The 12,686-nt window shown below is 39.8% G+C and overlaps 1 protein-coding gene across 1 annotated transcript in view; it reads left to right on the plus strand.

The window, feature by feature from the left end:
- kiz (kizuna centrosomal protein) overlaps window positions 1–12,686 on the plus strand; it is an 80,723-nt gene that overhangs the window by 19,849 nt on the left and 48,188 nt on the right. Inside the window, exons 7-10 of the mRNA XM_034159535.1 lie at window positions 3,189–3,308; window positions 4,419–4,583; window positions 7,858–8,008; window positions 11,912–12,074. Coding sequence (XP_034015426.1) covers window positions 3,189–3,308; window positions 4,419–4,583; window positions 7,858–8,008; window positions 11,912–12,074 — 599 coding nt within the window. The remainder of the gene's footprint in view (window positions 1–3,188; window positions 3,309–4,418; window positions 4,584–7,857; window positions 8,009–11,911; window positions 12,075–12,686) is intronic.

A 12,686-nucleotide genomic window follows, 5' to 3' on the forward strand; every position in this document is an offset into this window, starting at 1 on the left:
ACATTAAAAAATGTGGAACCACAGTAGGTTGGATCAGACCTGGAATACAAAAACGCGTGCGTGAAATTGCAGTGAGTGGCAGGCTACTAGCTGTCTTTTCACACAACCTGGCTAATGCATTGCTGGGGTGTATCTGGGTAAAGGGGTGGAGCCAGGACATTTATATAAATTTGCAACATAGAGCACAATACTGCATCAGTGTGTGTGTGTGTGTGTGTGTGTGTGTGTGTGTGTGTGTTTTTGGGGGTTGAGGGTGGGGGGTGGAATTTGGTTAAATGGTTGGGCCTGGCCTGGAGCACATATGTTAGATGTTGCAGTGAATTAGGATGAAGCTGAAGGTGTGTGCTCATTGTGTTAGATTCTTGTGTCATTGTTACACATAAGTATTATAGGATGTGTGCTGACAGAGTGGTGTGGCATCACAAATTTATTCTGGCTTGTTATATGTTTTATATGTGTTTCTGTTATGTGTTTTATTTATATATATATATATATATATATATATATATATATATATATATATATATATATATATATATATATATATATATATATACACGTAGACGCACACACACAGACTGCATGTTTTTCATGTTTTGTTTGCTGTCTGTGTCAGCACGGTGGGATGCCCCTGACACCAATCACCCAGCTGTGAGGCTGCTCCGAGTGGTAAATCACCTTGGAGTCAGCACTGCACACTGTAGAGTAATACCACCGCGGAGCCCCCGACCTCTTCCTCCGAGCTAACAATACGCCGTGATGATGTTGACACGCAGACAACGGCAGCATCGAAAGTGAGGTTGTAGACCTTGACATGAAAACTGGCAACAATACAAAGAGAGAGAGGGGTTTGCAGGAAAACACAACTAAATTCACTTTCTCCCTCTCTAAAGGTCTCTTTTTGAAGAGCTTTGACAAATAAAGTGGAAAGAAAAAGATGACTATTTCAAGGTCCACACTGGTAATGGTGAGCGATGGGGTGGTGGTGGGTGGGGGCAGCTTTTGGCTGTGCTACTTCAGCCACATTGAAGAGGATTTAGCACAGATGGACTGCACAGCATAGAATGACATGGATATAATTCAAACTGCCAGCTTAATCAGGATGTTACCAGGAAACAACCTGCAAAAAAGAGGGAGCAATTGTTTGCTGACCCCTAACCCCGGAGCCCATTATAGATTGTCATAAATTCTTTTTGGCCCCTTTTATGTCTTCGGGCTCAGGATCTCTCTGCTTGGGGTTTCTGGGAGAATTCAATGAGGGCCACCCAGAGCTTAATACACAGAAAGAGATGGATTCCTCATATCCACATGCATTAGGCATCTATTTCTCATTTTGCAAACTCACAGAGGACAAGATTAAAGTATAAACCTCTCACAAAAAGAGAGAGAAAAAATATCAAGGCCCAGTTCTTTTTTTGTTTTGAGTGTGAGGTTTGGTGTTAGAAAGGTTGTCAGTGTTTTTATTTTAGCTTTGTCTTATTTTATCTATTTTATTACTCTCAGTGTTGTGGAAAGTAACTTTGACAAGGTACTTTTTTAGTTACTTTTTTAGTTGCTTTATACAGGTGCTTTATGCAGTTACTTCATTAGCAGCTTTATGCAGTTACTTTATTAGAATCTGCAGAAAACTTGCAACTAATAAGTAATGTAACTAATAAGGTAACGAGTAATCTAACTTGGTTACTCGTAAAATTGAGCAATCAGAAAAGTAACTAATCAGCAAAGTAACTAATAGTTACTTTTCTGAGTACTAAATCTTAAAAATAACCAAATTAGATTATGAGTAACTTTATTAATTACATTCAGCAGCTGCCGACAAGGAGTTCGCAGCTGCTAATGAAGTAAATGTAAGAAGTAACTGTAAAATATAACTGTATAGATTAACTAATGAAGTAACTTTCCAAAGTTACTTTCCCCAACACTGATTACTCTGCAACTAATTGACAATGTTTCCTGACACTTGTCAAAAAGCTTGGGCAAAGGTTTGGTAAACTTTTGCGTTCCCACCCAATACTTTTGCATCCCCTCACAATTTTTTGTGTTCTCTCTAAATTTGCATTTCCACACAATGTGTTTGCATTCGCTGATAATACTTTGATTTTCCCTCACAATGAGTTTGGTGTTCCCACACACCCCGCTTCTGTCTAGTTCATGCAGAATTAAGCAAACATCCTCTTTACATTTGGAATACACTAAAAAAAAAAATAATAATAACTTGCTCAGTGAACATAATAAAATTATGGAAAATATTTCCACCTAAGTAAAATCCATTAACTTAGCCAGAAACAATTTTTTGAGTGATGCTAGATGTAAATTTGTTGGGTCAACATGTTGAATTTGCATTGCTGTTCCTTATTTACCAGGATTCAGGCCAACTAGATTTGTAAATGTAAATGTAACAAAAAAAAAAAAAAAATGTTTGCTGTGGGGTCACCACAGCAAATCCAAGGTGCATCTGCGTTTTGAATTTGACACAGGTTTTACGCCGGATATCCTTCCTGATGCAACTTCACATTACATGGAGAAATGTGGCTAACAACGAATAAACGTTTTTGTTTTTTTTCTGAGACAGCCCCCTTATTGTAAGAAATATTTTAGGTTTTCTCTCTCTGTTTGCATAGCCATGCTTTCATTCATCAGTAATACTGTGTCTGCATATTTAACACGGAGCTCAAAATCCAGTTCTGTCAGTGCATCCATTCTGTAGCACTGGGTCATAAGAGTGGCTAATTGAAAAGGGATATAGCCAACATTACATTAGAATACAAAACGCATTGCATAGGAACACAAAAATATTGCACAGGGATGCAAATCACGCTCTAAAAACAATTTCTCGTCTCTAAAAAAAACAAACAACTCCCACCATGACCCTACAGGGGTCCATAGTTTTCAGCTTTGGCAGAGGTAAGCACTTTAATGAGCGCACTTACAGTTTGTATTGTGCTCCAGGTGGCTCACTCTCAGCTGTTGTTTGCAGTTGCAGGATTTATTAAATTTGCAGTACAGTCTGTCGTGACACATGACACCAACAGCCCGATTCTGTAAGCACTCCTTTAAAGAAACCACTGTCATAATCCATCATGATTTGATCAAATTCTCCCTTTAGCAACCACAGTACATGGAATATTGACCACAAGGCCTTTACTTTCATTTCTTTTCAACACATTTAATGGGTTATGTGTTTTCAGTCTCTCCCAGGAAGGACTCTTTAATCTGCTGGAGAGCATTGAAGGACGACTCCATGGAAAATGTGCCTGCGTCTACAGGGACTCTTCAGTTAATGGAAAGAGCCTCAATAGAATTATTAGGTATGCCCTTTGTGTTGTTCTTTAAACTACATGTGGCATTGTCTAAATTAAATGCAGTGTATATTTCTTAATGGCCATGGAGCAGTTTGTGAACACAAGGAGGAACACGTCCTGCTGGTGAGGGCTCTCATTTGAGATGAAGTGTCATCGCTAACAGGCACACGTCTTTATTTCTGAGGGTTTCTCAAACACACCAGATTGTTATAGTAACCACATTGATGACTTGTGCTGGGAGATGGAGAACAGAGAATGTGTATCATTAGTCCAAGCTTGTCCTAATCCTTACATTTCATAGCATCATTAATTTACCATAGTTGGAGCTCTTGTTACTGAGGTATTTTGGGATAAAAGCCTTACAAAAGGAAACACACTCTCACACACACACACACACACACACACACACACACACGCTTTAATTCCAGTTATATGTTTATTCCTGTCTATACAAACACGAGGGCACAGCTGAAACAATGAAGGTCAATTACTAGTTAATGAAAATAAATTAATTAACTATTGATAGTTCATAAATTTTGAAAGTTAAAGAAAATCCTGAATTTAGCTTCTCAATTTTTTTGTGTCCAAAGTGAGAACGTGGTTTTGACTGTCTGACAAAACAGATTACGAAGAAATGCTACTTGAAACCATTCAAGCATGACTCAGTGTCTCAAGTCCTAGTTTTCAGTCCCTTAGTACTTTTTAAATATTTTTTTTATATTTGTTTATATATTTGTTTTGTTTGTTTTAGGTTGAGTGCACAAAATGAAACAATGTATTTACTGGTTGAATGTACAAATGGATCTGTGACAGTCACCCACAGGTGTGTAAAGTAATTTCAGCAACAACAAAAAAATACAGTAAACACACGCACACTTCTATATATGTGTGTGTGTATACACACAGACATATCTTTATATGTTATTCTTGTATTTTTTTTTTTCTTTTTTTTTTTTTGGGCTTAGGTCATGTCTCACAGTATCATATTTACTTTTGCTGTGCTGCTGGCTGTTTATTGATATGTGTGGTTATACTTTTGTATGGTGATGTTGTGACCCGCGGGCTGAACCCAGCACTTGGAGCAGCAGCTGACTGAACTGTGTGTGTTTTGGGCAGCCTTTGTAACAGTGGAGCAGACTTGAATGATGAGGACCTTGAAGCGTGCGGAGCAGTCGTCCTGCATGAGATTCAGAGATTGTCGTGGAGCACAGCAGCGGGCTGCCTGTTACCACCAAATGTCGTGACCGCTCACCAGTCCAGCACTGAGCCTGAGGTAATCAGGTAAGGAGTCTAGTTCCTCTGCGAAGCTGCAGCAGACTTTTCATGCTTATTTTCCAACCACTTGTGTTTGTGTCAAAGTGTGCACATGTAAGATCATTCTGCAGAGGAATTCACAGCTAATATACACAAATTGTGGTGCTGATCTCAGTGTGTGAGACCTTAAACCAGCCCCTGACTTGTCAGTAGAATGTTTCATACTTTAAAACCTGGCATTAATTTAACTTGATTTAATTTGGGAAGGAAATATTGGTGCATTGAAAGATACAGAGTTCAATAGACGTTTTGGTTCTTTTCACACAGAAAGCAAAAAATGATTTAAAGGTGAATTCTATTTTTAATTGAGTGTAGAGCCACGTGTGCTGCCCGTCACCCCCCCCACCCCTCAGTGGGGGAGGGGTGCACGCCCTCGTTGGATACAGTCTGCCTTGTCTGCAAATGTAAAGATCATCATCATGTCACCCCCAGCAGAACCACTGCACGGGTGAATGTCAGGAGTAATTTAAAATGGCCTATCTATGACTTTCAGTCCTTGGGATCATGAGTAGTTATATTCTGAAGTAAATCCACGTTGCGCTTCACTACTCTATTGATTTCACTCAGACCTTTCCTGCTAGCGTATACCCCATCCACATAAATACATCTGGCCACGCACTTTCCTGTTGAGATCCTCACTGGCTGTTTGACCTTCTATCTAGTTTTAAACCAAGAGATTTACAGCTGGCTCTATCCTTTCTGTGTCAACTGGGATGCATTAAGTGTGTACAGCATGTGGTACCACAACAGATGGCCCGGGGGCTGGATAGGACTCTCACATTACATTATTTTGGCCCTCAGATACATTTCCAATTCTTAACACAAAGTTTATCAATTAGACTTGATTAAATATTATTACATTTGATATACTTGAAGGTAGAGGTGGTGGCCAAGTGGTTAGTGTGCTTGGTTTCTGTGCAGAAGGTTCCCGGTTCAAACCCCACCCCTGATTGTTTCTCCGTGTACTGTGTAGTTGCATGAGGAAGGGCATCTGGCATAAAAATTGTGCCAAATTAACATACAGACCCCCCAGTGTACTCAGTAAGTAATGAAAGGTTATCAAACATGAATAATTTCAGTTTAAACCGCCGCTGCACCACACGTATTAGCACAGTTATTACAGAAGCATCACAGCCGTCATTGTGTTTTGCCTGAATGGGAAAAAAGAAAATCCACACACAGCATCAGAATTTTATTTATTTGAGCAAATATGTTGCAATGTTACGGATGTAAATGTTACGGATGTAATGTTACAATGTAAAATTATGGAATCACCGGCCTCGGAGGATGTTCATTCAGTTGTTTAATTTTGTAGAAAAAAAGCAGATCACAGACATAACACAAAACTAAAGTCATTTCAAATGGCAACTTTCTGGCTTTAAGAAACACTATAAGAAATCAAGAAAAAAATTGTGGCAGTCAGTAACGGTTACTTTTTTAGACCAAGCAGAGGGAAAAAAATATGGACTCACTCAATTCTGAGGAATAAATTATGGAATCACCCTGTAAATTTTCATCCCCAAAACTAACACCTGCATCAAATCAGATCTGCTCGTTAGTCTGCATCTAAAAAGGAGTGATCACACCTTGGAGAGCTGTTGCACCAAGTGGACTGACATGGATCATGGCTCCAACACGAGAGATGTCAATTGAAACAAAGGAGAGGATTATCAAAATCTTAAAAGAGGGTAAATCATCACGCAGTGTTGCAAAAGATGTTGGTTGTTCACAGTCAGCTGTGTCTAAACTCTGGAGCAAATACAAACAACATGGGAAGGTTGTTAAAGGCAAACATACTGGTAGACCAAGGAACACATCAAAGCGTCAAGACAGAAAATGTAAAGCAATATATCTCAAAAATTAAAAATGCACAACAAAACAAATGAGGGACGAATGGGAGGAACCTGGAGTCAACGTCTGTGACCGAACTGTAAGAAACCGCCTAAAGGAAATGGCATTTACATACAGAACAGCTAAACGAAAGCCATCATTAACACCTAAACAGAAAAAAAAACAAGGTTACAATGGGCTAAGGAAAAGCAATCGTGGACTGTGGATGACTGGATGAAAGTCATATTCAGTGATGAATCTCGAATCTGCATTGGGCAAGGTGATGATGCTGGAACTTTTGTTTGGTGTCGTTCCAATGAGCTTTATAAAGATGACTGCCTGAAGAGAGCGTGTAAATTTCCACAGTCATTGATGATATGGGGCTGCATGTCAGGTAAAGGCACTGGGGAGATGGCAAAACTGTGAAAACATTCCTTGCAAAAAGACACATAGGGTCAATGTCATGGCCTGCAAATACTCCGGATCTTAATCCAATTGAAAGTCTTTGGTGGAAGTTGAAGAAAATGGTCCATGACAAGGCTCCAACCTGCAAAGCTGATCTGGCAACAGCAATCAGAGAAAGTTGGAGCCAGATTGATGAAGAGTACTGTTTGTCACTCATTAAGTCCATGCCTCAGAGACTGCAAGCTGTTATAAAAGCCAGAGGTGGTGCAACAAAATACTAGTGATGTGTTGGAGCGTTCTTTTGTTTTTCATGATTCCATAATTTTTTCCTCAGAATTGAGTGATTCCATATTTTTTTTCCCTCTGCTTGGTCTAAAAAAGTAACTGTTACTGACTGCCACAATTTTTTTTCCTGATTTCTTATAGTGTTTCTTAAAGCCAGAAAGTTGCCATTTGAAATGACTTTAGTTTTGTGTCATGTCTGTGATCTGCTTTTTTTCTACAAAATTAAACAGCTGAATGAACATCCTCCGAGGCCGGTGATTCCATAATTTTTGCCAGGGGTTGTATCATTTTACTGGATGTTTTGGCAGTTAAAAAGCGTTTGTCATCGGACAGACTGGGAAAATGATACATTCAGGATGATTTATATTGCAGCCTCGCCTAACCACATTAAAAAAAACACACACACACATTTGAAAATGTGTAGCTAACAAAAGTGAAGCAAGTGTGAGACTGAGAGATTTAATTGTCAGATCAGTGAAATGCAGGTTGATATTTGAGGCTAATATTAAAAATGTGTTGCCCCTTTGCTCTCAAAGATGTCCGACCCCCTATAGAAATGTTAGTTTCATTTCTTTACATTTTGATGATGAAGCTTGTTTTCATCACAGCGGTCGCTCTGTTTTGAACGTGATTTATTTTCACATCTGTCACTGTGTGTTTGTGATAAAGACTCTCCTTGTCTCCATCCACGCCCACCCCTCCCCATCCCGCCCCTCCACAGCACCAGCCTCCCGCCCGATGCTGCTTGGCTGTGGGATCGGTGGTTCAAGCATGCTCTTCTGCTCAAGGAGCAGCGTGTCCTCACTGTTGAGCGCCTGGTCCAGCTGTTCACGCCGCTGCTGGTGGAGCGGCATGCTACCTACAGCCACCAGGTAGCATCAGAAGCACATACAGACACATTACTCAATAAAAAAAAAAAAAAACCCAACCAAACAAAATAAATACATAAAAAAATTATTATTTAAAAAAATTCTATTCCTCGTCCCAAATATCAGAACGCATGAAAACACTGGAACTGTACTATAGCAGAATCATTTATTTTTCTGAAAATAGCTGGTATTTTTAATTATCTTATTTTGGTCAGTTATGAATGATGAAGTCCTGGCTGCATACCTATTAGATTGCTCCATACGTTATCCTAGACTGCAGAGGAAAACGGTCTCACTAATTGCACATTTCAGCCTCTGCTTGTTTTGGTTGCTATGATCTGCCTGAGTTTTGTCCCAAGCCCAGATAAATGAGGAGAGTAGCATTCCAAGCAAAATGCGTAGATCACAAATCAATGTAGGGTGTACATAGGGAGAAGGATACTGAGGATGGAGCCACCACCAACCAGGGAGGCCAAGGAGAATGGATGTGGGAACATTGCAGAAAGTGGGCTCTCAGTGGGACCCAGTCTGTCTCTGGGGTCCACTGGATCATGATTTGGCCTTTAGAATAATAAAAAAAAAATGTATCTGTTGGAGGTGTTTTCCATATTTTTACTTTTGTTTCCAGACTTATTGGCCATCACAAGGTGCTGTCACCAAGACATGAGATCACCTAGATCCTGGTTCAGACCAGGCTCCTAACAAATTTCACATGTTTCCTTATTATTGTCAGATTGGGTTATTTTCACCATTTTGGATTCTGGTAATATGATTCAAGATTAAAACAACTTTATTGATCCCTAAAAAGGCAGTTCATCTTCACACCCAATTACCTTAAAACTGAGGCAATGAGTGTGTCGCAGCTGCAGCAGCATTTCCGCCGCGTGGCCGATCTCGGGGGGAGCGGCAGAGCAGAGGCCACGGTGGGAGGGATGCACTGCCCTCGCCGGAGTCCCAACCGACTATGATTGGACTTGCAATATCACACATTGTGTAGTCATTATGAACGAGGACTGTGAAGGATGCTTCACCATTTGGTGCATTTTTCAAATAAAGCTCGTTCCTGTTGTATTATGTCTCCTAATCTTCATGATAGGGTGCATCCAGAAAGTATTCACAGCGCTGCACTTTTTCCACATTTATGTTAGCCTTATTCCAAAATAGATGAAATTCATTTTTTTTAATTCAAAATTCAACACACAATACCCCATAATGACAATGTGAAAAGGTTTTTTTTGTTTGTTTTTGCAAATTTATAAAAAAAAATAAAGAAAGAAATTACATGTACATAAGTTTTCACAGACTTTGTCATGAAGCTCAGAATTGACCTCAGGTGCCTCCTGTTCCCACTGATCATCCTTGAGATGTTTCTACAGCTTAGAGTCCACCTGGGGTCAATTCAGTTGATTGGACATGACTTGGAAAGACACACACTTGTCTACATATAAGGTCCCACAGTTGACAGTCAGAGCACAAACCAAGCATGAAGTCAAAGGAATTGTCTGTAGACCTCAGAGACAGGATTGTCTGGAGGCACAAATCTGGGGAAAGGTACAGAAACATTTCTGCTGCTTTGAAGGTCCCAGTGAGCACAGTGGCCTCCATCATCCGCCATCAGTAGAATTTCTAGGGGAAACATGCATTTACTCCACTTTGGAATAAGACTAACATAAAATGTGGAAAAAGTGAAGCGCTGTGAATACTTTCTGGATCCACTGTACATTGTTCGGTTTTTAATACACTTACAAATTAGTCCCTGTGCCCAAGGCCAGTTTTGACCTAATCAGACTACACAGTACTTGCAATCCAGCCTCCATATCCCATGGCATCTATAGCCAGGTCAGAGTCAACATTGGTTGAGCCAAGGAATAGCCATCCATTATGCTGAGTTTACGGTGTAACATATGTCATATATCATGGAATCCGTTGGCTGCTGACCTTGTTTGACCTTTACTTTGGAGACCAAACTTTCAACACAGTGAAAGCTATTCCATTTAATATACCTATTAGCTCAATCAATAATTTGCATCACTTATTACCAAAACTGGGCCAACTTTAGCTTTTAAAGCCTGTACAAACTGAAATAGACTTTTTTCCACCATTGTGGTTCTTACCCCATAATTCCATGACATTCAGCCATAAGTAGTCTAAACTGTACCTTTTAGGAATCTTTATTAACAGACAAATAATATGGTATACTTGGCAGTATGATTTTGAGAATTTTTCAGTGTTGTAATCCTTCAGTGACCCCTGCCTGCATACAGCTACCACCCTGGGATGGCCACCATACATTTTGTGTAGGCCACGGTACAATGAGGCTGGATTGTCAGTGTCGATTAATCCTGTGTGGTACCGAAAACATACTGGGCCCACAGACTGAATATAGAAAAGAATTCAGCGGGTCAAAGAGCCTTCTCTTACCGGGCCCCTGCCCTGTGGAACAGTCTCCTTGTGTCACTGAGGCAGTCTGATTCTGTGGACATTTTTACGTCTAGGCTCAAAACGTATTTGTTTTCCCATGCTTATGATTAGCATTTTATGCCATTACAATTTTTATTGTGCTATTTGCCTTTTATTTCTATTATTTAATCGTGTCTTTTAAATTGTGCTTTTAAATCTTTTAATTCTTTTTTATTTGCTTTTAAATTGTTTTTATGTGAGGCATGTTGAGACAGTGTTGTTGTGAGTTGGCGTGGTATAAATTCAATATAATTTCTGCAGAATCATGACTTTTTTGTTGAATTTTGGGGTGTTGTGGTGGTTTTGATACATTGCTTTAGTGTCTTCAGTGCAAGTGGGAGACACAAAGAGGGGGACTGTAGAGCCTCTTGAAAATATGAACCATCAGACGAGAGGAGAGGTACGGCCGAGCAGATCAGAAAAAGCCCAAGCGAAAATCTTTCTTTAGCTCTCTCACGCCATCTCTTCTCGAGTCCCTTCCTTCTTCTCCGTGTCCTCTCGCACAACAGCTTACGCTCCTCACACAAGAGCAAACAGCAATATCCAGTCACATCTTGCCACACAGCTCAGCTGCTCTGACAAACGGGAGCGTGCAGCCTCACACGCACACTCTGAAGAGACCCTTTGAATATTCAAGTGCTGACAGTTGCATTCATTGATATTTAAAATGCTGTGGGTCTGTGAGAGCCTTCAACTTCATGGCACGTTTGAGTAAATTGGGGAAAAAGAAAACATCCATCTCTGGGATGAAGATTAAGACAGCGTCAAATACAAAGTGGGAAGCTTAGACTGGCATGTGTTGGTATTAGAAATGAAAGCGCGCATGTTGTCGATCTTCACTGATAATTTATAATGTTAATGTTTGTCACTGTCAAAATCCTCCTGATTATCCCCGCCGTATTAGACTTCATTAAAAGTTGCGAATGGCCATCTGAGGCTGTGAAGGAGGCTTTGATCACAAAAGAGATGATGATGATGGCGGGACTTGATACGGAGGAGGTGAAAACGTCGAGAATGAAAAATCACTGTGTGGCATCTCCCAGAACAGCTCCACTTAATTGTTTATCCTCATCTCCCCAGAGATAAAAAAAGAGAGCCAGAGACGGAAATAGCAATTTGTTTCAGTCCTCTCAGCCAGGAGGCGAGATATCTGAAAACGTGTTGCACAGTAACACCACGATGATTGCATTCTTTAGGCGCCTCTCTAATCTCATGGATGAGAAGAGAGAGAGGGAGTGAAAGTGTGCGAAATAATCTTTTTTTTTTTTTTGTGGTTAAATGAGTGAGAGAATTTGAAGTTATTTTCTCTTGGCATTTGAACACCTCTGTGCGAGCAGCCGTGGCCAAAGTAAATGACTTGCCTAATCGGTGAGAGTTCAATTTGACCCTTCCTTCACAAAATGGGAACAATTAAAAAAGAATGGTTTTAATGTGTGATGCTTGCAGGCCAAAGTGCTGCTGAGGACACTTCTGTCCCAGTCCAGTGAGGAGTGCTCCTCAGCACAGGAAAAGAGTGATGCGTCTTCTTCTTCTGGTGGGCTTCCTGCAGCCCAGACTGACAAACGGGATATGAAACCTGCTGGGTTTGAACAGAAGCATCAGATTCAAGGTCAGTGAAGATGACATACAACATGAAACCTTCAGGAGGCACATTCAGGAGTAATGTAGCTATAGCTCAAGGTTGATGAGGTTGATGGATTTGGGGGGGCAGCTAGATACCGATATGGATGTAACAATGCACTCAACTCTCCCTTCACAATATGATTTTCTCATGATTTTCTTTAACAGAATGAGCTCCAGAGAAATTGTGATTGAAAAACATTCCTTTATTTCTACAAACTGTGCAAAACAACATGCATCCTCTTAAAAAAGGTACAACTGAAATTATATTTTACTGTAAATAACAAAAATTTTAATTAGAGCCTGACTGATAAGGATTTTTTTTGAGGACCGATAAAATGTAAAAAATGATAGAAAAAAATGTACGATAACGACATATCTGGCCTTTTTTTGTACACATAAAAAGTGTTAGTTATTTTGAATATTTAGTTAACAAAGAATTGGAATTGAGGTTTGATGTGTTACAGTTTGAATATGAACTATTTTTTGTGAAATAACTATATAACTATTTAACATACTGAATTAGCAGTTGTCATATTGCTCATTATTTGCATACAGTAGACTTCCTCTCTATTTTGGCTTCACCGAACTAGCAGTATAG

The sequence above is a fragment of the Thalassophryne amazonica genome, chromosome 19, assembly GCF_902500255.1.
Source record: "Thalassophryne amazonica chromosome 19, fThaAma1.1, whole genome shotgun sequence".
In the NCBI taxonomy this organism is placed as follows: domain Eukaryota; kingdom Metazoa; phylum Chordata; class Actinopteri; order Batrachoidiformes; family Batrachoididae; genus Thalassophryne; species Thalassophryne amazonica.